The sequence below is a fragment of the Girardinichthys multiradiatus genome, chromosome 2 (assembly GCF_021462225.1).
Source record: "Girardinichthys multiradiatus isolate DD_20200921_A chromosome 2, DD_fGirMul_XY1, whole genome shotgun sequence".
NCBI lineage: Eukaryota > Metazoa > Chordata > Actinopteri > Cyprinodontiformes > Goodeidae > Girardinichthys > Girardinichthys multiradiatus.
Window position 1 is genome coordinate 37,288,296 of NC_061795.1, and position 27,781 is coordinate 37,316,076.

Here is a 27,781-nt window from a genome sequence, read left to right on the forward strand (position 1 = left end):
GAATAAAGACACCCGAACAGGGACATAAAAACAGTTCTAGAGTTATTACACTCAAAGTAACATAGGGCTGCTTTAAATATGTATTAAACAGACTTTGACTTCATACAAAAGTGGCAAACAATTTTGCCCTAGATGTTCTCATGAAGGCTGTAAAATCAGTTACTAGTCTGTTTACATTAGACCAGTGGTTCTCTACCATGGTCCTCAGGGCTCAGAGTTCTTCATTTTTAGATGTGTCTCTGCTCCATCACAATCTATTCAAATGATATAATTATCTCCTCAGCATGTCATCAAGTGCTGCAGAAGCCAGTTAATCACCCATTCATTTTAGTCAGGTGTGTGACAGCAGGGAAATGACCCCTGAGTACCAGAGTTGATGAACACTGAATTAGACAAATGAATGGATCGCACTTTTCTTTTCGGGCTGCACGGTGGTGAAGTTGGCAGCACTGTTGCCTTGCAGCAAGAAGGTCCTGGGTTCTGCATGGAATTTACATGTTCTCCCTGTGCGTGCGTGGGTTCTCACCGGGTACTCCGACCTCCTCCCACAGTCCAAAGACATGCCTGTTAGGTTAATTGGTCTCTCTAAATTGCCCTTAGGTTTATGAATGAGTGTGTGCATGGTTGTTGTGTTGCCCTGCGATGGACTGGCGACTTGTCCAGGGTGTACCCCGCCTCTTGCCCATTGACTGCTGGAGATATGCACCTGCTTCCCCGCGACCCACTATGGTATAAGCGTTAGAAAATGACTGACTGACTTTTCTTTTTTCAGCAGCTGCCTGTTTCTCCAAAGAAGATTGTTTTTACCCAGACATCATCTGTCTGCTTGGCTGCGAACCACCATAAGAGGAATTTAGAAAATGACTGGAATATGCTTAGCAGAAAGTTTGTGTATTTCAAATAAAGCATCTTACTGATATTGCTTTTAGTGTTGAAAAAACATTTAATAAGAGGGCTGCTGTATTACCTACTGCATCTGGTATGAGGAAATTGTATCCCACCAATGCATGGTGCAACAAGGAGGGAATGATTGCCTTCAAACCCATTTGACTCCAGTCAGACTGCAGGGGTGCCATCTTTACAAACAGAGGCTTGTGGCTTGACCTTAGGCACACAATGTTTAAAATAAACAAACATTGAAATTAAAATAGAAATATCACTTACATTCACAAAGAGGAAGATGCATTACCTGGTTCCTGCTGTCATGATGGTGGAGTCTCCTATGCTGGTGGCCAAGTCAGCCAGAAGTTCAATGTATTTATCTCCACTCAGGGCCAGTGGTGGTTGCAGGGCCTGCTCCTCGAACAGATTCCCCTCTCCCCCCTCTAGCACGATGTACTCCATCCCTAAATGGGCCTGCAGGGACTCCACCCTGTCCAGGAACCAGCTCACGGCGACTGGGTTAGTGAGATTCAGCTTTACACAGAACTTTCCTCGCCACTGGCTCATCACAGGGATCTGGATGAAAAGATCAGAAAAACAAGACGATCAATGCAAGTTTGTTTTTATGCTACTGTGTTGTGTAAGGTCTAAATATTACCTTGATAGATTATCTGGATTCGGTTATATTCAGTGCTTTCCTTTTTATCAAATCTAGATGTGCTCAGCAGTCTTAGAAGTATCTACTTTTAGAATATCAGGTGTCAATTTCATAAGTCAAGTGGCATTTATTTACTATAAGTACATTTAAAAACAAGTAAAGGTTCAAGTGCTGTACAAAGAAACAAACAAGGCCAATTTGTACTCCGATACTGTTAAACCAATAATTATTCATGTTTATTCATGTGGCAAACGCTTTTATCGATAGTGTTTTATTAATGATCGTATAACAATACACTTAATATTAAAGTTTTAAAAAAAAGGAGACAGGCATTTCTCAGAAGATTATAAAATAATGTATCAATTTTGAAAAAAAAAAAACAACTCTATATATTCGCATTTTATTAAAATAGTACGGCTAAGTTATTTATACCCATCTTAATATTCAATGGAAAAACTTGTATTGGCATTACAAAAATCAAGCCCTTATTATAATAGCTGTTTCCAGTTTTCACTTGCATTTTGATGATTTATAACTGCTGAAGAGCTTCAAGTCTTTGATGTTGGAAGGCCTCCTTGCCATCACCCTAATCTTTAGGTAATTGATGCAAGAGGAGGCCCAACCAAGTATTGAGTGCATGGAAATGGGCATACTTTTCAGAAACCTGACACTTGTGCTTAAAAAATCTTTGATTGATTCCAATGTGATATTCTGATTTTCTAAAACACTGAATTTTGGTTTTCTTTACCTGTAGGTCATAATCATCAAAATTACAATGAATAAAAGCGTGAAATATTTTACTCTATGTGAAATGAATCCCTATAAAATAACCGTTTCACTTACTGAAATGACTGGCAAAAAATATTGCATTTTTACGCAATATTCAAATTTTTTTTTATGTACATGTATGAAGCAATTATTCCAGCAGTTAAAAAACTTGCTCCCTATAATTCTGTTCCATCTGAAAAACAACTCCACATAAAGCTGTACAAATGTAGTCAGGATTAGGCAATGACAGTGCCGTAAAACGTTTATTTGACTCTTACTGATTTCTTCTGTTTTCTTTTATGTCACACTTAAATGTTTCAGATTATCAAAACAATGACCATCAGGTAAAGAAACCCAAATAAAAACAAAATGCACGTTTAATTAAGATTTTTATTAAGGGGCAAAAAAGCTTTCCAAAGCCACTTCACACTATGTAAAAATGCAACTGCTCACCCTTGTTAAAACTTGAATTAACTGCAAAGAACCATTTTTTGATTAAATTTGACATGCCCCACCCAGGTCTGATAAATGCCTGAACAGAACCAACCTATCTGAACCTGTCTGACAGCATGAAGTAAGCTAAAAGGTCATTTGGAAGACCTGCATCATATTTTATCTGACATAAAACTAACAGCATTCAGAAAATACCGATAGGCAAATAGGGGCGACGGTGACGGCAGGAGTAGGGGTTCGTCCTGTAACTGGTGGGTTGCCAGTTCAAATCCGTCCGTCTCAGTCGATGTATCCTTGGGCAAGACACTTTAATCGTCTTGCCTGCTGATGGTGGTCAAAGGGCCCGGTGATGCTGATTGTATGGCACCCTTGCTTCTGTCAGTCTGCCCCAGGGCAACTGTGGCTACTGCGTAGCTTACCAATGTCACTGTGTGGCTATGTGTATGAATGGGTTGATGGCTGATTGTAGTGTAAAGCGCTTTGGTGTCCTCAGACTTGATAAAGCGCTATACAAGTGCAGGCCATTTACCATTTACCAAAGTGTGATGGTTTTAGGACCTAAATGACTTGTCATAAATGATGGAACCATGTATTCTGCTCTCAACCAGAAAATCTTGAATCTGAATGTCCAGCCATTATTTTGTAACCTTAGGATCTAGCACAATTTTATACAGCAGGACAGTTACCTACAGAACACCAGCAAGTCCAACTTTGAATAGCTAAAAAAACAAAGTGAATGTTTTAGAATGGCCTATTCAAAGTCTGGACTTACATCCAATTGAGATTTTGTGCCATGGCCTTAAACAGGCCGTTCATGATCGTAAATCCTCCAATGTGGCCGAATCAAAACAACTCTGCAAAGCAAAGTGGGCCAGCATTCCTCTACAGAGATGTAACAGACTCACAGTCAATTATCGCAAACAGTTGATTGCAGCTTTTACCACCAAGGGTACATTGATCTACATAGGGTCAGGTTGGTTTGGATAGCTTATTTTCTATTAGAAAATTAAATCAGTTGAAAGGTGTATTTTGCATTTAGTCAGGTTATTATTTTTCAATAACTGAAACGTGTAAGTGTGACAAAAAAACAAACAAACAGAAGAAATCTGTAAGGGGGGGGTAAATAGCTTTTAACATGACACAAAAACAGCAAACAAGCTAATTTAGGTGAAAAACTGTAAATGTGAGTTGCAAATGGAGCTAGTTATTAAACAGTGTAAATGTTTCTGCTGCTTGGTTCTCACCAGCTTCCCCTGAGTAGCTGAGGGAAGACTGAGCCAGAAGTCCTCTCTGCCGTCAGTGAGGGAGGTGTGGAACTGCGTGGTGTCCACGCCCAGGAAAGGGGACAGGGTGATGGAAATGTTAAGAAGCTTGACAAGTGGGAGGTCCCTGGTCAGTCTCTTGGACATCCCCCTTTTCCTGCTGTTGAGGTAGTCATGGTCCTACAGAGAAGAACAGAGATGCTGAAGGAGGCTTGTCAATCAGCCATGGAGGCAACCTTCACTGCTGACATAACTTTCAACATGTGTTCTCCCAGATGGAGATTTCAGATTATGTAAGTGTGCAACCAAAGCTCTTAAGATTAAAGAGTTTTGTCCCAGGATGTGAAAGAACTGTGGAAAGAAAAGGCAGATTAGCTTACATTGTGTAGGTTCTTAGGCTTGTTATGTTAACTACAAAAAAAATTTAGTTATATGATAAAAGAAGACAAAACATAGACTCAGCTGTAACCTTTACTTTTCATCTCTGTTGCGAAGTTAGAAGTTATTAAAAATCTTTATGGGACCTGAAAAAGTGGGGTCAAAGTCGATCTAATGATCTACTTACTCTTCTCCTATGCTAGTTGCTCTTTAATATTATTTGTATACATTTTCCAAAAAGAACTGTAGGATTTATTGCATAAATATATAAAAAAAAGATAATGATAGCAGGATGAAGATGAGAGGAAAAGCTAAGATCTTAAATGCAGGTTAACAGAAAACTTGAGATTCTAGAGACATCATGTTCACCAGCTACAGATACTGTACAAAGTTATTCTCCCATGTTCTACCTCTCTTTGTCCTTTCACGCCTGCTGATCTGTAAAAAGGAACACACTGTTACCATTGTGTATTTACAGTACAAAGACAGATCCATGAACTCCTCATCTTTCTGCTCCGGTGAAGGTTCCCAGTCGGACTGCAGCATCGTGCAAGTGTCAGGATCACCTGCTGGAGTTGGTCTTGGCTGAGATCCCTTTAAACCTCAGCACATCCAGTTCTTTACCATCCTGCAGTTACCACACTCTCAGCTACCTGAGATCCTTCCGAGTAAAAGGCTCTGTTTATTTTCTCTCAACTATATTTGTTTTGTAATGGAACATCACCAGGTTTTGACATGGATCCACTTGACTGTGGTGTATGTTTCTGTGCAGTTTAGGGCAACACTCAAAGGATGTAACTTGATAGACCATAACATACAATGCAAATAATACCAAACATCATATAGTCTTATCCTGAAATATTTACTTGCGGATTGTAGCAAAAATATTTAAGGATACTTTTGTCTTGTATTGCTTGGTTTAAGTATTAGACAGATAATACTGTACTTCAAAGTAAACACAGTATGCCTATATTTCTTTCTATGTTTTGAACACAGAAAAAATGATGTGAACATGTCCTCCCTCTTTTGTTCCCTGCTGGTTATAGTCACTACAAAGGTCCACTTAAAAAAATTATTTCAACAGTTTTATGCCCTTAACCTGTGAACCCTCACCAGCCTTACTGTTCTAATAGTTTATTAGGAAGATCATAAGAGCTACACATTTCAGAAAAAAAGAAAAAAAAACTAGAGAGAAAAAGTTGGATATTTCCAGTCAATGTCTTAAAAATTTGTGATCAACTGTTTTTGCCATGTAAATAGAGGTGAAATATCTTATAGTACTTTAAACAGTAATATAGTTCTCTTTAAGCAAAGTTATTGAGTGCATAACATTAGTTGTTGCTAATGGCTTTTAAACTGTAAATATTCAAAAACCCATTCCTCTGGGGTGACTATTATGATGTCAGTAGAGAACAAAAAATTGTTCTTTTGACTTAAAATAGACTTGTGTGTTGCATGGATCATTTTGAACATTCATATTATAAACATGTTTACACACATACCTTTTTAACAATGTATGTAAAATGTTACTCTTGTTGTAAATGAGTCACATCTAAACATACAGTAAATATACTGCATTAGCATAGCATTTCAGTAAACTGAGACTCCTCAACCTAGTTAACCCCTGTTGAAGCAATATATTGAGGCTTTTCTGCAGAAACTCTAGTTGGGACAAAACATCTGTGACTGTCAAGGAAAACTGACAGGAGAGACAGAGAGGTCGGATTATAAAATCACTGTTATTAAATGTCTCAGCCTGATATTAGAGAGTAAAAATCTTGAACTTCACATTTCTAGGATTTGCATTTCTAATAAAGCCAGCTGGTTTCCCCCACAAAAAACACGTGTTTAGGTCTGACAGCCATTCTTTAAATGCTGATAAATCTATAATAACTTTAACTCCTTTGCCTAAAACCACAGCACAGGAAAGGTGTGACATTAGTTTTATGTGCACCACCAATTCCTGTTGGTGCATATTCAACACATACCAAGGATCACATTGGAAGTTATTTGCTGCCATCTAGTAGAAAAACTAGTAGACATTTTAGCTATTTGGCATATTAAACACCAAAATTCAAACTTAATTTTCTATATAATGGTAAATAAATTGAGGCAGTAATCTGTTAGGTAAAAAGCTAAACTCAATATGTTTTTAAATTAAATTGTATTTAAATCGTATTTTCCTGAAAAGATTTTCATAGAGGCATCTAAAGACAGTTCTTCAATGACTATGTCCTTAAAGTACATAGTGTCGGGGTGTGACATTTTGGACTCTGTTGTGGTTTTGTGTTTGTTTACTTTTCGTCTAGTTTGGGTTTTGTAGTCATGTTTGTTTGTTTATTTCCTTTTGCCCATGATACCTTTGTTCCTTCTACTGCCTCTTAGTGTTTGTTGTTTTCTCTCCTCTCATTCTCAGTTTCTTAGTAGTTGCTTTCTTATTACTTTGTATGGTTTTCTTATTGTTATTATTATTATTATTATTATTATTATAGTTCTTTGTCTTCCTTGGATTCTCTAGTTTAGTTTCTCATTTAGTATCTGTGTTTATTTATGGTTAGGTATTTGTTCTCTTTCCACTCTTCTAGTTTATTAGTTTATTTTTTCCTGTTCCTCCTTTTGTCTTTTGGTTCCCCTTCTGTAGTGTAGTCCTTTCCTAGTTTAGTTCTTCGGTTTAGTTTCTATAGTTCCAGCTCTTCCTTATAGGTTAGCTTTAGTTATTGTTTACTTTTGGTTTGTACATATTTTAGTTCTCACGTTCTTTGTTTCCTTTCCAGTTACTTCAGTCAGTGTTGGTTTAGGTTTGTTTATCTAAATTATTAGGTTGTGGTGTTTCTTCTATTTCCTTTAGTTCTCAGTTTACTTTAGTCAATGATTATTCTAGGTTCTTATGTTTCTTTTAGTTATTTATCTCTGTTCATAGTTTTGTTTAGTTCTTTTTCCCTGAGTTTTGTTATTCAGTCCTTACTCATAGTTTTGTTTTTATAGTCAGTTTCCTTTTGGTTATGTTATTGTCTAGCTCCTCTCGTGATCCCTTGTTTTCTAGTCTGGTCACCATAGCAACTATTCATATTCCCTCAGTTCTCTGCAGCCTGGTCCACACCTGATTCCATTCTCCTCTGATTTCCTGCCTCTCAGTCTCATTGGTCCATACTCCACTTCCCTCTGTTTATAAGCTCTCTGGTTTTCATTGTTCTTGGCTGGTTCCTTCCGTTCACTACTCCTGACTAAGTTCAGTTTGTGCTACGGTCCTGCTCTGTGAATACATGTAAGTTTTGGGCTCAACTCATGTCTATTCCTGCAGTGACTTATGTTACGTTTTTGGAAAACCTTTTTGAATAAAGATGAAGCCGTCCTTTAACATGATGCTACCCAGCTCTTGTCTGCACTTTCTTCTGCCTCAACCCCAGAATGTGACACATGACTGTAAATGGAAACATAAAAATGTCCTTCATTTGAAAAGACCCTTATTTGAAAACTATTTGATAATCTAAAGCTAAGAATCAATTCTGGAAGATGCCATGGTGCATCAGAGAGAGTCCAGCATGTACCATTTCTGAAAGTAGGTTGGTGGAATGTTCATTGAGGCTGATGACTCCCTCCCCCAGCTGGTGTCTCCTCAGACGATTAGAGAAGGTTCTTAGTTCCCTCTCCACTTTCGGCCCCGTATCCACATTGGTGAGGAACTTCCAGAAGGGGAGCCTGTCAAAAACACAGAGCCCGTTTATGACTCATGAGAAGGGAAGGAAAATACATTTAAACCTACTCCGATCTTTATCTAAACTGAACTCACCACAACGTCTTCATGTTTGGCAGCTCTCTGCTGAGCTTAGAGAGTTGTTGCGTGGCTTCCTGGTGAGCAGCTTTAACATTGTGGGCCACACACACAGTGTACTGGAGAGGAAGGCGCTCCATACTAGGCATCGACTTCAAGCAGAACTGCTGTCCGCTGTCCACCCTGAGCTGCAAGGGGATATCAGGGGATACAAGCACAGTGACTCCTGCATGGTGGGAAGAAGACAGGGAACGTGGTCATTAGTTTACTGGATTATTGTTGTCAGAGATTTATACAAATTACGTTTGGCAACCTTGCACACAACGTTGTTTAAAACAAAGCTGCACTGACACAGGAACTTGATCATATATTTTTGTTTTTAATTGTCTAGTTGGCTTCAAACTGGAAGTTGTTCAAGTGAGATGGTCCGTTCCAGATTCCACATCTATGACATAGTGTGCGAGTGTTACTGAGACCTGGATGAGTGTGGCAGATAGTGTTGTGGGAGGTAGAGAGTGGGCTGTGCCAGCTGACATCAAATGTAAGAAAAATGCTGCCTGAGATGAGCTGTGGCAGCAGCGTGCCGTTGGAAGAGATTGGCAGCAGGTTACACTGCACACCTAGGTGAGAAGAGTCAGAGTCAGAGTCAGAGTCAGGTAGTTGAGAAAGTCCCTCTGCTAGCAAACATTCACCAGCTGAGTGGCTAAACAAGCAGTCTTAAAATGGTCATTTATGTTCACCCACTTTACTCTGATACCCCTGAATTAACTGTGGTGCAACCAACTGCCTTCAGAAGTGACTTAACTTGTAAATAAAGTGTAATCTAATTTCTGTATAAAGGTGTTCTGTGAGGGCTTCAGAGGTTTGAGAAGATCAAGAACCATACCAAACTGTCCCGTTTTGTTGAGGACTCACGACAATGTTTTCATGTTTGGCAGCATGAAAATCTTTAGAAGACAATGAAAAGTTGTTTTATGTTCTGCAACAGAAAACGTCAAAAGTTAGAATGTGAAATTACAGATGGCGGGGCAAAGTTTTGGATAGCAGGAGAGGTTGCTTGTCAGGAACATGGCCGCTTTTCTTTAGCTCATCTTCTAAAACTGCAGACAAAGCAGTGGTTGCACAGAGGAACTGAGAAAATTACTGGAAACAGCAAAGCAACTTTAACACAAGGAAACTGGCATGGAGGATACCGATACTGAAGAACAGGAGCGTCTGTTCTCCAGTGTTGGTATCTAGTGTCAGTGAGAAGGTGAGGAAACTGACGAGTGGAATGAGAACCAAGGGTGGCTAATCAGGTGAATGTAGAGCAGCTGGGGAAGAGCCTAAGCAGAGAAACAGAGGAAAGGTGATGAATAAATTCAGTATGAAAACAGGGAGAGCTGAACAACAACAGAAAATGAGCTATCTGTCAAAGGAAAATATTAAAACTAAAATAAGAATCTAAACCAATACATAAAGGGCAGAACGCAAGAAAGACTAAAGAAACTTTACACAAAGAAATGAACCGGGTATGGAATACCCTTAAAAACAATACCAATCCAAAATAAAAAAAATCCAAATCCAAATGCAAAAAAACAAAAACACAAATAACAATGGATCAAGAACACAGAATGGTCCAGTATAAAGTTTAGTTTAGGTTTATAGGATTAGTAGTTTACAAAACAATAGTCCAAACCTAAGATAACTCTGAAGGAGTTGCATAGACCCACAGCTCAGGTGTCATCAAGACAACTACTAGATGTACAGTCCACAAATCTGGCCTTAAAGCAAAAGCGGAGAGAAGAAAGTTATTGTAGAAATAAAGCCATAAGAAGTCATGTTTTCAGTTTGACACAAGCCACGATTTGAAGAGGACACAGCAAGAGTGGAAGAGAGAACATTTTAGTGTACGTAACTAACAGTAACACTGCACATCACCCTGAACACACTATCCCCATTATAAAACATGTGAAAACCTGAGAAAACTTAAGGGCTGAGGTTCAATGGAATGAAACCTTGATGAATGAGCTGAGGCTATTTCATAAACCCAAATGAGCCAAGCCAAAGGTTCTGTGTCAAAATGCACAAAGTACATAGAGACATACACTACAGACCAAACGTTTGGACACACCTTCTCATTCAAAGAGTTCTTCAAGGTAGCCAGCTTTTGCTTTGATTACTGCTCTGCACACTCTTGTCATTCTGTTGATGAGCTTCAAGAGGTAGTCACCTGAAATGGTTTTCACTTCACAGGTGTGCCCTGTCAGGTTTAATAAGTGGGATTTCAAGCCTTATAAATGGGGTTGGGACCATCAGTTGTATTGTGCAGGAGTTGGATAGAGTACACAGCTGATAGTCCTACTGAACAGACTGTTAGAATTTGTATTATGGCAAGAAAAAAGCAGCTAAGTAAAGAAAAACGAGTGGCCATCATTACTTTAAGAAATGAAGGTTAGTCAGTCCGAACAATTAGGAAAACTTTGAAAGTGTCCCCAATGCAGTCATAAAAACCATCAAGCGCTACAAAGAAACTGGCTCACATGAGGACCGACCCAGGAAAGGAAGACCAAGAGTTACCCCTGCTGTGGACGATAAGTTCATCCGAGTCACCAGCCTCAGAAATCGCAGGTTAACAGCAGCTCAGATTAGAGAACAGGTCAATGCCACACAGAGTTCTAGCAGCAGACACATCTCTAGAACAACTGTTAAGAGGAGACTGTGTGAATCAGGCCTTCATGGTAAAATAGCTGCTAGGAAACCACTGCTGAGGACAGGCATCAAGCAGAAGAGACTTGTTTGGGCTAAAGAACACAAGGAATGGACATTAGACCAGTGGAAATCTGTGCTTTGGTCTGATGAGTCCAAGTTTGAGATCTTTGGTTCCAACCACCGTGTCTTTGTGCGGCGCAGAATAGGTGAATGGATGGACTCTACATGCCTGGTTTCCACCGTGAAGTTTGGAGGAGGAGGTGTGATGGTGTGGGGGTGCTTTGCTGGTGACACTGTTGGGGATTTATTCAAAATTGAAGGCATACTGAACCAGCATGGCTACCACGGCATCTTGCAGCGGCATGCTATTCCAACCGGTTTGAGTTTAGTTGGACCATCATTTATTTTTCAACAGGACAATAACCCCAAACACCTCTCCAGGCTGTGTAAGGGCTATTTGACCAAGAAGAAGAGTGATGCGGTGCTGCACCAGATGACCTGGCCTCCACAGTCACCGGACCTGAACCCAATCAAGATGGTTTGGGGTGAGCTGGACAGCAGAGTGAAGGCAATAGGGCCAACAAGTGCTAATCATCTCTGGGAACTCATTCAAGACTGTTGGAAAACCATTTCAGGTGACTACCTCTTGAAGCTCATCAACAGAATGCCAAGAGTGTGCGGAGCAGTAATCAAAGCAAAAGGTGGCTACTTTGAAGAACCTAGAATATAAGACATATTTTTAGTTGTTTCACACTTTTTTGTTCAGTATATAATTCCATGTGTTAATTCATAGCTTTTATGTCTTCAGTGTGAAGCTACAATATTCATAGTCATGAAAATAAAGACAACTCTTTGAATGAGAAGGTGTGTCCAAACCTTTGGTCTGTACTGTATGGCAAAAATATTTGCAGCTGTGCTTGCAGTGAAAGCCACTTCAAAAAAGTATAGATTCTGGGGGCCAAATATAGATAAACGCCACAATTTTCAGACTTTTATTTGTATGAAAAAAAAATCTTCCTTTCAATTCTAAACTACACAGTCCTGCGTGTTTGTCTATCAAATAAAATCCCTGTAAAATACATTTCTAGTTTGTTGTTATAATATGACAAAGTATGAAAAGGGCATGAATACTTTTGTGAGGCATTGTAAAAGACTTGAGGACAGTTTGGCTCTTAAAATATAAAGAGAAAAGGATAACTCAAGACTTTTGTTCTGTACTGTAAGTGTCTCTTGAGCTCCTGTAAATATATGCCTCTCAAGCAGTGAAACAATAAAAAAATGCATATGAAAAAATCTTCTTCTCAGATGTAAATGTTGCCCTGCAAGGAATGTCTTGTCCATCTCAGGTTACCCCTCCTCTCACCACTGTCCTGCTTTAAGCACCCTCTCTACCTCTCTGTTCTGTCTGGCTACGGGCCATTCCCATCTAAGGCCAAAAAAATCTCCAGTCAATCAGTGCTGCTAACCCAGACTGACCCAGGCCCCTAGCTCAAGGTTTCTTTGCCACAAGCTGCTCAAAGTGCACAACCTGAGGATTTCAGGTTGTGCAGCTGGTCTATGAACAGATTAAACAGTCTGTGAAGCTGGTGAGTGCTTGGCCAGCTTCCACAATCCTCTCTGGTTTCAATGCGCTTACTGTTCTCATGCAGGCAGGCACCAAAAGCGGGCAGGGTACTCATGTACCAGTTTATAATCAGATTAATAGTTTGAGAGAGCCACATTTAAGTGTTGCATATGGCCAGTGAGGAGCCTTTAACCTGGAGGTAATTCTCATGTGTTTGCAATGGATAATGTCAAAGAGATACTGGTAACACCTCAGCTGCTTTTCACAAGGTATTAGGTCACCACTCCACTCCGTCATGCAGATTTAAAGAGATAAATGGTGATTTTGATGATAAACATTGTGAAATATAAATAATTCACATAATATGACAAATATTCCTGCAACATAAATTGATTGGTAAAATACTGCAAAGAACATTGCTGAAAGAAAACATGTACAGTGCAGTTGAAAGTGGATCTGTAGAGAAAATGTTATAGCTTCCAAAAAGGATGAAAGTGAAACATAAGCTGTGAAAATATGTGCACCGAGCGTGAACCAAACACCCCGTAGATGCACGGATTGATGAGCAGATACTGCAGACTACATGCTGTGTTTTAATAAAAGTGTACACAGGATAGAACATGTAGTTTGAGTTTGCAAGCATGGGTTCCAGGGGTGCTTACAGTTGAAACCAGATATTTACATACAGTTCACTGCATAAAGAGACACACAATCTTTCAGTTACACTCTCTGACATTAAATTAAACTAAACTTTTTCCTGTTTTAGGTCAGTTAGGATTACTAAAATAATTTTTATTACCAATATTTATAAAAGATACATTTTCATTTATTTAATTCAGAAGTTTACTTACATTTCCTTATAACTTCGTAGTATTCATTTCTCGCAGTAGTTTCCTGAAATTTTGACATTCCTTCTTACAGAACTGCTTTTACTTAGCCAGGTTTCAAGGCTGCTTTGCTCGCACATTTTTCAGCTCTGCCAACATGTCTTCAATTGGAGTGAAATCAGCGCCTTGTGATGGCCATTCAGAAACACTGGCTTTGCTATCCTTAAAACACTTAGAAACTTGACAAAATTTTCTGCTTAGGGTCATTGCTAATTTGAAGACAGATATGTGCCCACGCTTTAACTTCCTGACAGCTGTCTTAAGATGCTGCTTCAATCTTTCCACTTAATGCTGTTTCCCCATGCTAACATCTAATTTGTGAGGTGATCCTGCCACTCCTGCAGCAAAATATCCCCACACCATGATGCTGCCACCCCTGTACTTCACTGTTGGGATAGTGTTCTCAGACTTTCAAGTTTCCCCCTTTTTTCTCCAAATTTAAAGACGCTCATTGATGACAAACACTTCCATTTTAATTCCATCAGACCACGGATATGTCTCCAGAAATGGAGTGTTGGACCACTTGTTTGCTGAATATTGGACCGTTTGCACGTTGCTGGACGCCACCAGGCCTTCTGGCTTTTTCGGCAATTTTGTATCCAGGACAGTCCGCTCCTACAGATCCCGTCGGCCCCTGCGGCTGATAAGACAGGGGCGTCGCAGCCCTGAGGCCACCGTCAACTATATAACAGAGGATGAGACGACCCACCATTTGCCTTCAGCTGGAGACCGTGACACGGTTACCAACATCTGAAGCATCACCTGGAGAAGAGTCCCAAGTGGATTTAATTTATTCTCTCTCGTTGGCCAACGAAGAATTAATGACTGAGGTTTCTGGAATAAAAAGGCCAGAAATTTCATTTGCCGATTGAAGACGTGAGTAACACATAACTAAAAGAGTTTCAAGGAGACGAATCGCCACCTTGTTTTGTCCTAGTCGACTGTGATGGTCAGATCATATTTTCCCTTTCGCCAAGGAGGCCAGAGGACGAAGATTGACCGCTTTTCCTGAAGTTAACTGAGGACGCATGTTAACTTCCAACTTCCACCCCATTCTCTCTCAACCCCGCTCAGAAGGAAGACAATAATAAGTAAAATCCATCCTTTATTTTTGTTTCTTTCTTAGAAAGTCTGGGCAGGGTACAGGAGGTTTTAGTGCGATGAGATTCGCTATTTAATCTAATGTGTTCTGAATGATATGTGCATGTAACCCTTTTATTGAAACTTTGATGTGCCATGTTGGATGCCTGGAAGCTGCTGCGCTACCCAGCTTTGTATGTGTCTTGCGGGGTTGTTGAACACCTGAGAGCAAGCGCAGGTGCGCTGTGAGACTGGACTGTTAAAATAACCTCATGGTGAAATTCACCATTTTCTTTGTCTTCAACCTTACTGCTTCCTAGCTTGCCGCCAAACGTTTTATAACTCTTTGTGTGCTCAGCTGCGCAGAGTTGGGGGAGGTTTTATGACTGAGTATAACTGAGTTACAGTTGGAGCTGTGCCCCAACCTCCACTCACCACCACATCCCTTTGTCATATTATCATTTTTGCCATAACTGCTGGTTTGATCCCATACACTGCTTTTTTGCTTTATTTTGTTTAGTTAGTTATTTTACTCCTTTTGTGTAGAACTTTGCATGTTTGAGTAGGTGAAGATTATTAAATCGGAAGAGCGAGTGTATCAGGGCTGTGATTTAATAAATATTCACATAGATAAAAGAGAAGGCGTTTTGTGTTTATTTTGTGCAAGAGTTATTCGTCAGTCAAGATAAGGTTGAAGTTCCACACGTTTCGGCAGAAACGGTTGAGTAAACAGTGACATCTCTGGTAATAGTTATCAATTATTACTGAGTATTTAACGGTTGTAATTATCAAAGGAGCCACAATTACAACACCAGAAGACATCTCTGGTTTTGATTCATAAATGAAGATTTTGGTTAAGAAATTAATTTTGTCAAATTATGATTTTTAATTATAATTATTGATAAAGATTAATCAATCAATAATCATAATTCCAACAGGAGGTATTTGTTCAAGAGTGCATTAGCAAACTGTAATCTGGCTTTGTTGTTGCTTTTGGAGAAAATGCTTTGTTGTTCCTGAGTGGCTTTTCAGTCTATGTCAGTATGTGACTTGTTTCACTGTGGATAACGAGACTCAGTGAGCTTCAGGTAGCTTTTTCACAAGGTCTTATGCTTTTGTTCTGGGGTTGATTCACACATCTTACACCTAAACACATTCATCTCTAAAACACAAGACTGATCTCGACCGCTCAATGGTATGATGGCTGGAGATGCCATGGGTCTAATAGTTGGATATGATTTTTTGAATAGATGAAAGAGGGACCTTTAGATATCTTGAAATACTACCCTAGGATGAGCGAAACTTGAAGAGGTCCACATTATCTAGACTTTCCCAAATTGTTTGAATGCATAATAATCTTAGTGGTTGTATGTATGAATTCAAGAAAAATACTCTAAAACATTCTGTCTCATTTTTCTGAAAATTAGCAAATAGAAACAATTTTGGTAACCTAGGCGACTTAAAACAGGAAACTATTGATTTAATGCCAAACAGCAGGGGGACAAAAATTTGTGTTTTTTACAGTCTAAGCAAATACCTGGTTTCAACTGTAATTCATACTGAAAGTGACACAGAGTCATGGAAATGGGACCACAGCATCCAAAACTGCAACTAAACCTAAACATCCAAAGTTGTATTAAATGTTATTTTCTGTGTTTATACAATGTATTTCACTTTGCATGCAGCATGATGCTTTTTGCTGTCTAAGAAGAGTCGTATACGTCCTGAGCTTTGGTAACAAACATTGCATATTTCCAAATTCACCACATGAGACCAGGAATTGTGTCATTTAAAAAGAAAATGACATATAACTGAGACCTTGAGTAAGAGCCAAGGTGGGATACATGGGAAGAAGCAAAAGGGGCGATCCTATTTTTAGAACAATTATTTAAATGTTCCAAGCTTCCCATAAAAAGAGAAAAAAAGCCTAGCTCTCAAAGGTGAAATTATTTGCCTGCATGAAATATCACTTTCAAAGCAGCAGTATAATTTAATGGGAACAAATGAGCGATTTGACACATGCATTCCTCAATTTTACAGCTTGTGAAATAGCACGCAAATCATATAACTTTCAGACACATGTGGAGATGCATGTATTCGCTCACACACTCCCTTACACTTTCTTTAATGGAAAACTGCAGTCATTCAAAAAACAGGGTCGGTCTAATAGGACCATTGAGGCTTGGCACTTCCTTTTTGCTGGGGCTGAGGTGAACGCTTAGAGGTGGCAGGCGAAGGTAGCTTGGTACACTTTCTCGGGGGTCAGAAAGGTTTTAATGTGGCATCTAGGGCCTCTAAAAGAGGAAAAAAAATGATGCAGCCTAAGTTCTTGCTCCTTTACCTGTCAGATTTATACCGTTATTTATGCCCTGCATCCTGACTGACTTTGCTTAAGTTATAAAAATTTGCACAATGTTAAATGTGTGTGTGTATTTGTGTGTGTGTTAAGGCATGCATTTCCCTAGCAATGGACATTTTGTTTCTGTGCCCAGCCTCAAGTAATTGATAGCCACAAAACTGGGGTCTTACCACGTTAGTTCATTTCCAATCCCGCCTTATTGAAACAATGACACAATAAAGGACCTTTTTAGCCTCTCCTCTCATCACTCCACTTTATTACTTTTATAATATTAATAAAAATAAAAGGTGGCCGACTGGTACATGTTTCAGATTATCGTTTGTCCAAAAAAGTTGAGTTTTTTTAGGGCAGCAACACATACAGTGCCTTGCGAAAGTATTCGGCCCCTTGAACTTTTCAACCTCTTGCCACATTTCAGGCTTCAAACATAAAGATATAAAATTCTAATTTTTGGTGAAGAATCAACAACAAGTGGGACACAATCGTGAAGTGGAATGAAATTTATTGGATGTGTCAAAGAGTTTTTAACAAGTAAAAAACTGAAAAGTGGGGCGTGGCGTGCAATATTATTCGGCCCCTTTACTTTCAGTGCAGCAAACTCCCTCCAGAAGCTCAGTGAGGATCTCTGAATGATCCAATGTTGTCCCAAATGACTGACGATGATAAATAGAATCCACCTGTGTGTAATCAAGTATCCGTATAAATGCACCTGCTCTTTGATAGCCTCAGGGTTCTGTTCAAAGCGCAGAGAGCATCATGAAGACCAAGGAACACACCAGGCAGGTCCGAGATACTGTTGTGGAGAAGTTTAAAGCCGGATTTGGATACAAAAAGATTTCCCAAGATTTAAACATCCCAAGGAGCACTGTGCAAGCTATCATATTGAAATGGAAGGAGTATCAGACCACTGCCAATCTACCAAGACCCGGCCGTCCCTCTAAACTTTCATCTCGAACAAGGAGAAGACCGATCAGAGATGCAGCCAAGAGGCCCATGATCACTCTGGATGAACTGCAGAGATCTACAGCTGAGGTGGGAGAGTCTGTCCAGAGGACAACAATCAGTCGTACACTGCACAAATCTGGCCTTTATGGAAGAGTGGCAAGAAGAAAGCCATTTCTCAAAGATATCCATAAAAAATCTCGTTTAAAGTTTGCCACAAGCCACCTGGGAGACACACCAAACATGTGGAAGAAGGTGCTCTGGTCAGATAAAACCAAAATCAAACTGTTTGGCCTCAATGCAAAACGATATGTTTGGCGTAAAAGATACACAGCTCATCACCCTGAACACTCCATCCCCACTGTCAAACATGGTGGTGGCAGCATCATGGTTTGGGCCTGCTTTTTGTCAGGAGAGACAGGGAAGATGGTCAAAATTGATGGGAAGATGGATGGGGCCAAATACAGGACCATTCTGGAAGAAAACCTGTTGGAGTCTGCAAGAGACCTGAGACTGGGACGGAGATTTATCTTCCAACAAGACAATGATCCAAAACATAAAGCCAAATCTACAATGGAATGGTTCACAAATAAACATATCCAGGTGTTGGAATGGCCAAGTCAAAGTCCAGACCTGAATCCAATCGAGAATCTGTGGAAAGAGCTGAAGACTGCTGTTCACGAACGCTCTCCATCCAACCTCACTGAGCTCGAGCTGTTTTGCAAGGAAGAATGGGCAAGAATTTCAGTCTCTCAATGTGCAAAACTGATAGAGACAAACCCCAAGCGACTTGCAGCTGTAATTGCAGCAAAGGGTGGCGCTACAAAGTATTAACGCAAGGGGGCCGGATAATATTACACGCCCCACTTTTCAGTTTTTTATTTGTTAAAAAAGTTTGACACATCCAATAAATTTCATTCCACTTCACGATTGTGTCCCACTTGTTGTTGATTCTTCACAAAAAATTTGAATTTTATATCTTTATGTTTGAAGCCTGAAATGTGGCAAGAGGTTGACCAGCTCAAGGGGGCCGAATACTTTTGCAAGGCACTGTAAACCTCCTGGTGACCTATTAAGGCAATTAAAACACATAAAAAAAAATTCTTTTAAAAAAATAAACATTTTCAGAACTAAAATAAAGAAAATAAGAAACAAGAAAAGTTTTATCAAAACGTAAAATAATTTGGTGTAAACTTATATAAATATAGCTGAAACTAGATATTTACATACACTGTGTAAAAAGACATAATTTTTCCTAGTGTTTGACATTAAATCAGCCTGAACTTTTCCTGTTTTTGTCATGATTAACCGCTGTTTTTTGTTTTGGTTATCACTTGTGTTTGTTTTTAGATCATCTTAGTGTTATCAGTGTCTCTCCATATTAGTTCACTTCTTTGTGTTCAGTTTCTTAGATTTTTCTTGTGTCCTGTTCTGTGCATTTGGTGTAGAATCTTATGCTGGTATTAATCCTTGCCCTTCCTGTTTATTCCTGTTAGTTAGATCCTCTGTGTTTCCATTCAGTTTCTGCTGTGCCCATTAATTAACCTTTCACCTATGGCTCTGCATATTTAAGTCTTTCAGCCTCTGTCATTCTCCCCTGGATTCTTCTGTTGGTCCTGCACTGGTTTGTGTGTTTTTCCTTCATGTTCTGTGATTGCTTCTGTTTTTTCCTTAAAAACAATCTCCATTATGCATCTGCCTCTGTCCTGTTGCATTGGATCCTCATCAACAAACCACAAAAATTATGGTTTAGTCAGTTACACTTACCAAAGTTATTCTTGTTTCCCAAAGTCCAAAATGAGACATTTATAATTTTTTTTTGTATTACTTTTGTCAAAGTCAAACGTTTACATACACCAACATCACTACATCTTTAAACAGTTTGGGAGTCTCAGATGAAGACATAATGGCTTTGTAAGCCTTTAATAGGTTACTTTACAATATTTGGGAAAAATTGAGGACCTGTGGCTGTATTTAAGGTAACACCTTGCTTCTTGTGTGACATCATCAGAAAAATCAAAAGACATCAGCTAAGATATTATGAAGAGATTTGTGGATTTCCAAAAATCCGGTTCAGTTTCATTTTATTTTTAGATGTTAGACGGTGCCACGTTCATCTATTCCAAAAATTATCAGCATATATACACGATGGAAATAGCCAGCCATGATACAATGCAGGAAGTAGACTGGTTCTGTGCTCCATATATTAAAGTATTTAAAAGTCCAAACGTGAAAAACAATCCCACAACAAAGCAAAAGACCTTTGGAAGATGCTGGCTGAAGCTACAAGAGAGTCATAATCTCCTGTAAAACGAATGCTGTACTATACTAAAATGGACTCTAAGAGAAGCCATATAAGATTTTGTAAATGCACTCAGGGACAAAGACCTTAACCATTTGGAGATATGGTCTAATTAAACTACTATTGAAGTCTTTGGACATAATCACAGTTGTTAATTTTGAGGAAAAAAAGGGGGACGCTTGAAAGCCTGAGAACAACATCACAACTGTGAAGCATCATGTTGTGGGGATATTTTTAGATATTATCATGGGGAAACCACACTAAGTGTAAAAAATTGAAGCAGCATCTTAAGACATCAGCCAGAAAATGAAAACATACTATGAACATACTGTAGTTACACAATGGCCAAAGGACATGTCAAAGTTTTGGAGTGACCATCACAAAAACCCTTATCGCAATCCTATAGAAAATATGTGAGCAGAGCAGAAAAGCTTTGTAGCAAGGAAGCCTATAAAATGTTTCTCTTTTTATTCTTTACCGTGTCCTATCCGGCAAAGTAGCACTCAGAATTGTTGTCTGAAAACCAAGAAGAAGTCCAACAGATTTACTTTCACAAGTGGAGCATTACGGCTTTTGCTATAAAGTTTTGCTTGATATACATATAAATATCTTTATTAGAAATTGCTTTAGGATAATTTCAAATGCAATGGACATGGAGACGAAAACAAAAGTGAAGAAAGAAGAAGGAAAGGGAAGGAGGTGGGCCAAAAAGTTAAAAGGGAGAGAAACAGATGAGAGAAAGAAGGATACAGAAAATATGAGATAACACCCTAGAAGTCTGCTCCTACACCTGCAGAAAGAGAGAAAAAACACCACAGGGACACATAACAACAGCAACATTACTGAAAAGAAACGGTACTAATTGATACAAAATGTATTTAGTGGCAACCGCAGCTCAATATAGGGTTTATCTGTAAACACCTGAATCCAAACACCTGCGGTGTATGTGTGATTGAGCTTGTGCAACTAAGGTTTCTCCATAGAGAGCGTGAGGAGCCACAGACCTGCCCCCCAGGACCCGAGGCAGACACAAAGGAGATCAAAGCCACAAAGACATCCAAAGGCCCCCCAGAGCATGGGAGCTCTGGGAGGACCACCATCAGACTGAAGGTTCACTTTCCAGCAGGACAATGACACAACACATACAGCAAGAGCTACAATAGAGCGGCGTGTTCGAATGGCCAAAAGTCCAGAGCATGAGCAATTCTGCAAAGAATAATGTATGAAAGTTAACTTAATATTGATAACGGTGGCTGACATATGCTGTAACTTGTGTTGGTTCAAAAAATGGTTCATAAAATCACAGTAAAATACATTAAAGCGCCTGTGACACGCTTTTCACTCAAATGCAGATATTGAAAGGAAATATCTTAATATTTAAAAAACTGGGCAGCAATTGACATCAAATTAGAATTAAAGACGTAATTAAAGACAATTGTGTGACAAAATAAGAATATGTCGTTGTTACATTTTGCAAGTCCAAAGTCGCCAGGAAGTGACGTCAGAGGGGAAGTCTCAGGTTAAAAACCGTTAAAAACAGCATTGATTTGGGAAATGGCGCATTGCTGGTGATGGCAGCAATACAGACAGCAGCTGTTAGTCTGCATTATTTTCCTGAAGTGAAGAGGATCAGAGCTGCCTGGGGCCGAACTGAACAACTGACAAGGGCCAGATGGGCTGGTCCCACCAAGCACAGCAGGTTGTGATTGGAGTATTTCTCGGCAAAATGCTTCGAACAAGAAACCCCTGAATTCACAAGAGAAATGATGTCAGAGGTCGAGATATCTGACAGACGAAGGAGAATGTTGAAGCAGAGTCTACAGCCATGCTGTTCTGTGCATTTGATGTGAAAAGATCACCAAAGAAAAGGTTGTTGTTGCTGTGCTAAACAGATCAAGGCTCAGCAGGTAAGAATAATTCCTTGTTGCAGAAGTACATTTAGATATCGGCAGTTATGATTAATAATTACAAATCCGAAATTATTATTTTTATTATTAATAATCCATAAAAATATATTATTATTATTATTAAAATAAGATAAATTACACATGCATATGATATATTTAAATAAATGGTTCTCTAAAGATTCTAATATAAAGCAAAAAAATTACACACAAGGTATTGTCTTCAGACCATGAATCATTCCTGGTGTCTGCTGCTAGTGCTCAGCATTGACCCTGGTTGTTTCACTTAGTGCTGTATATAATGTAATTTACACTGGATATACACTGTATCTGCTCCAGTCCGGTCCGGTCCGCTGCAAAGCCCAGAGGAACTCCAAGAACCATTCACAGATCGTGCAACAAAAGCCAGTGATAAATGCGGCAGCAAGTCCAAAACAACTCATTCTGTGGAAGTTAACCCAGTTAAACTGCTTAATTTTTCGGTTTGTGCATCCAGATATTTTCATGTATTTTGTTCTACAATGGGTGAGTTCTCTGAGTGCAGCGAAGCTATATTTGTTGCTTTATTTGCTTAATTTGGTGCATTTAATGTTTAATTGCTCGGTTTATAATACCTTAGCTAACCCAGTAACTGACCTAATTGATCTGATGTTAACATCTGCTAATAACCACAGCCTGCAGGATTTATCAGAACGTGTATATATAAATACATGTGTGTATTTATTAATATAGTAAGATCTAGTCTGTCTTTAGTGAATTATTTTGAAAATCTGGATGTTGTGCTGGTTCTGTTTCCTGATGGTGCAGTATGATTCATCCATATTGACTCTGGCTGTGCTCCGGCATCCGGTAAAAATAGACTCTGGTCGACGTCCGCAGTCCGCAGCACTTGTGCTCTGCCATCTAATGAAAGCTGACTTTTTTCTTCTGACTCTGCTGCGTCTCTCTCTGATAGTGACTGAAATATATCTAAAGAAATATCAGATTCTTCAATGTTGTCTGTGTTTCTAGTCATTGCAGCAGCAGTCAGTTTACCTGCATGGGTTCCCCTCTGATGTCATAAAAGAGCACAACAAAATCACAAAGGAGTAGTCTGGAATTGCCTTTTTGATTAAATTTATGACCATATATCTCAATAACCGTTCATTTCAGTAGCATGAATTTACTTTTTAAAATATTGTATCAATGTTTCATTTCCATAAATGTAATTGGATTTATAATGAATATTCAATGTCACAGGCACTGTAAAGTCTATAGATGTAATAACAAAAAATGTGAAAAAGTTAAGCTACTTTCATTATATAGTTAATCTGGTGAATTGTCAACAATCTTTTGCATTTGTATATTTTTTATGGGGTTTTCTTTCATCTTGTGCTATCAATTAAGCTATAATAAAAGTTGCTTAAAGTTTCTTTTTTAACCTTGCCTATCAACATAAAACTCATTTTTCCCCAGGTCTTATCTCTGTCTCACTCTTCCTTGGCTTCTTTCTACTTAGACACTCAAACAGTAAAGGAGCAGGAATCATCATCCCACATGGAAAGACTGAGTCATGGAAGGAAACAAAAAAAAACATGGAAAAACAAAATAATGTTTCTAGGACTTATAGTTTAAAAAAACCTGAATAAGTGGAGCCTTTATCTTATTCCTCCTCTGTGTCTAGACAACTACTGACTTAGCACAACCTTTCCACAGTTTTTATGTAACGACCACAATCTTCAATGTATTGCACTGTGATTTTATGTAACAGATCGACATAAAGTAGCAAACAATTGTAAAATGGAAAAAAAGTGCATGGCTTTCAAAGGAATTTAAGTCTGGACTTTGACTGAGCCATTTAAACACATGAAAATACTTTGATCTAAACCATTCTGTAGTAGCCCTGACTGTATGTTCACATTTGTTGTCCTGCTTGGTGGTGAACCACTGCCCTGGCCTCAGGTCTTCTGCAGCCTCTAACAGGTTTTCTTTCAGGACTACATTGTATTTAGCTTCACCCATCTTCCCATGAGCTCTGACCAGCATTTCTGTCCCTACTGAAGAAAAGCATCCCCAAGAAGATTACAGGCTCAACTGTAATTTTATTGTTAGTTTACATCTGCCTGTCTGTTAACATGCCAGTGTTTAAAACAGAATCAAATCTTCTAACCCAAATCAGGTTGAGCAAAGGATTGTAATATTGACTGATCTAATCCTCACAGCTCAGTTACGTTTGTATGGATAAAGACAGGTGGGGCTGTGAGACGTTCCTCCAGTTGCCAACATTCTCACATGTCAGCCTATCCCATGTTTCCATATATCCTCTCTCTAATCTTTCTGATTCTTTGCAAACACTTCTGCCCTCTTGATTCTGTGCAGTACATCTGCGCCAGCAGCCGTCTGAGATTCATGTGTCGGCTCCAAAATCTTCATTTTCTTTGACTCCCAGAGGCCCTCTTAGGTTGCCCATGTCACTCAGACTCCACTACATTAATAATGTGTTCCACTGACTAAGTAGAGTAAGTGAAAACAGATCACATGCCCGGACTTCGTGTGCAACAGTCAGGGGGTTTAAGCAGCTGTCCTAATATTATAATAAAACTACAGTTTGTTTGTTCCCTCAAAGCAGAAACGAAAAGAAAGGTGGTATTGGGGGTTTACTGAAGGCTTTGAGCCGAGATGGAATATCTTAAAGAAATTATTCAGTTACATCACTGAGCAGAATGTTGTCGAGCTGTGGTCGCTGTTTTATATTTTTGTATTTTTGGACTTTCTTGAATCTGTTAAAACATACAAAGGGGACAGTGTGCAGGCTTACATTAAAAACACGCGTTTACAAATTATAGTTAGATTACATAAATAAATATTATTGAATCAATATAATCAGATTTGTCTGAGCTTAGTTTAAAAAGGACATTAAAATTACTGACAACACATTAGCAAAAACATTAATAATTAAAATCATCATCTAAAAATGTAAAAGTTACACACCTTCAAATGTTTTTGTTCAACACACGAGGTTTTGTTATTTTGTTTATCCCTGTAATTAAAACCTGATATTAAAATCATAATTGCTAAATAAAGTGCTGTCTTTCTAATCTAAATAAGAACGGAGTAAACCTTTACGAATTCATTATGTTGCTTATATTGTTATTTGACATTTCATAGAAGTTCTTGTCCAGTTCCTCTCCAACTTCTTAGAGTCTGAAAAATGCTTCAAATTAAGTGAAAGACTGCAAGATCTCATCAGCTTAAGTTAAAGGATTGGTGCATAATTACATTGGAGGTTTTGGTGCAGTTTGCATTAGATGTTGTTATTTATGTGCGAAAATTGAAAACAGATCTAAAGATCAAAAAGAGCTCCTTTATTTACATATGCATCTTCTAAAATCATCATATCACCAAAAACATTTCAGTACGTTTATTAGTTATTTATTTTCCTTTTGGAATACATATTATGTTTTTTTAATTTCAATTAAATCATTGTGGTTCAAAAAGGAAAAATTCATGCATCATTCAGCAGAATGATGGAGAGAGATTAATTTCAAGATTTGAATCTCCCCCAGACTCTTTAAAGGGCTTTGTATCACAACCCTTTTAAGGCTGCAGCTACCACTGTTTTGCATGCATCTTTTTCTACCACACTTTTTCCTTAAACTAAACTTTCCAATAATATCCTTAGATGCATCACTCTTATAAATAGTCTGCTTGTTCAGCAATAACCTTTTTTGTGCCTTAGCCTCTTTCTTGAAGGTGTCTATGAATGTCTGCTGGACAACTGTGAAGTCAGCAGTCGTCCCCTTGATTGTGAAGCGCATTACATAACATTTATGTATTAAAATCCTTTCTTTAGTTTTATGTTATATTGTAATTGCCAAAGCTGTTTTTTGACACTATGAATTAATATTTTATGTTAAAATTATCTATTCAAAATTAGAATATTTCTCACCCTGTATATAGTGACATGAGACTTATGTAAAGAACCTTAGACTGGCTGCAGGAATTCTTAAAAAATTGCCAAGTTATAGATAAAAACATGCAAACTTAATGACAAATAAAAGCATCCTTGTACTTTCCATGTTTAATTAATCTTTAATGCCAGAACAAGCCTTGTTGTCTATTCTGAACAACAGCTTGCCTTGTTTTAAGTCTATGTACAGTACACAATGTATCTGTGAGAGATTAATCAGAAACAAATCAGAAACGGTTACTCTCTTTGTCAGCTCAGATGTTTTAAATTATCTGTGCAAAACATAACAGAGAACTAAAACATTACAAGGTCCTTATAAGTGCTTTCATGACTTACATGATAGAAAAGGGATGCATTTAGATGCAGGGGCCTGAGTGCATTTGTTTTTATAAGTGTGTGAAAGAAGATACAATTTATGCTTTTCATAGCCTAATTATGCTTTAAACCTCTCCACAGCTTTAGCCCCAATCTGTCAGCTTTGTTGCTTGGCCTTCATGATGCTGTTTGTTCATCGATCCTCTTTAATATAGCACATCAGAATATAGGTGGCTGAGTACAAATATATGTCACACTTTTCAGATTTTTATTTGTAAAAAGATTTGAGTCCATCTATCCTTTTCCTCCCGCTTTACAAAAATATGAAACTTCTTGGTCTTGTCTTGTCTTGGTCTAATAATATAAATAACAATTTGCGGTTTTAATGGGATAAAATGTAAATACAAATTCTTCTAAGACACTAATAATAGTTGGTTTAGCACAAGCCAATCTGCAAATAAATAAAAAATAAGTACAAAAAAAGGAAAGCTGTGTAAAACGACTTTGAAAAAACTGCAACAGACCATGTTTATCATGTTACATCACTGAATATTAAAGTTATTCTGTTTAAAATCTTTGAGAAACAAAATTGTATTTGTTTAAGAAGCTGCTCAGAGGCCAAGCACCAGATTAGGACAACTTCATAGTATTAAGTTCCCAAGGTTAATGCTGTACTTCACCACACAAGCACATGTACACATTCCTGATCAGTCACATTAACCATTCACATCCGCTGACGGTTTCTGCGTTCCCGCTTTGCCCCCTGGATAAAATCTAACACCCCCCAAAAATAACCCGTGGAGTTAAGCAAGTCGGCAGGGCTCTCGTCCAAAACTGTCCTTTTAACAGAGACAAAAGGCAATTACGCCTGGATCCCTAAGAGTTAATTTAAGATGCTAAAGGTGGTTTGTTTCCCTTTGTGGTCTAATCCTAAAATTAATATAGCAAAATGCCACAGACAGGATTGTGTTACGCTCTATTGGTGAGTCAGACAACATACCAAATCTGCATTGTGTTTTGTGAGTGCTGCCTTAAAAGCAGTTTTTTTTTTTTTATATTCTAACACAAACAAACACATGAAGGGTTTGAGATGCATGGAAACACAACAAAACAACAGTATCCTCTGGGTTTCCCTCACACCCTGGGATTTACACTGTATACTGCAGACCCACTGATGCAGGGTCAGATTTCCACAATCCTTGTTTGAAGTGTGCAGAAACAGCTGACTCTGTGTCATGTTACACATTAGAAAACAAAATCTCTCTGTTTGTGTGTGTGTGTGTGTGTGTGTGCGTGCGTCGGAGTACAAGATACCCAGGATCAGTCCCAAAAATGGCACCTTACCCGATGAACCCAGGAAGTAGCGTTCAAGTGGAGAACCGTATCCAGAGGGAGTGTCCTTCAGATCGCTGATAATGTACGGCTGCATTGGGATGTTCTGATCATTAATGGGCCAGGTCTGGCCCTGGACACTCGCACCGCCATACCAGGAGACATTGGCCATGGAGAAGCACTCCTGACAGAACATATACAGATACAATCAACTACAAGTTGCAAGCAAAAGATTTACTTGATTCTTTAGAAATAAAGGTAAGGGTGTATAACGGTAAGGTTA

At 38.6% G+C, this 27,781-nt stretch overlaps 1 protein-coding gene across 1 annotated transcript in view; it reads right to left on the reverse strand.

The window, feature by feature from the left end:
- The window catches only part of si:ch211-236l14.4 (SITS-binding protein), a 41,935-nt gene that overhangs the window by 10,633 nt on the left and 3,521 nt on the right, over positions 1-27,781 (reverse strand). Inside the window, exons 2-7 of the mRNA XM_047349593.1 lie at positions 27,511-27,682; positions 8,192-8,399; positions 7,950-8,100; positions 4,006-4,203; positions 1,190-1,458; positions 968-1,104 (exon numbers count right to left, since the gene is read on the reverse strand). Of these exons, the coding sequence (XP_047205549.1) occupies positions 968-1,104; positions 1,190-1,458; positions 4,006-4,203; positions 7,950-8,100; positions 8,192-8,399; positions 27,511-27,682 (1,135 nt within the window). The remainder of the gene's footprint in view (positions 1-967; positions 1,105-1,189; positions 1,459-4,005; positions 4,204-7,949; positions 8,101-8,191; positions 8,400-27,510; positions 27,683-27,781) is intronic.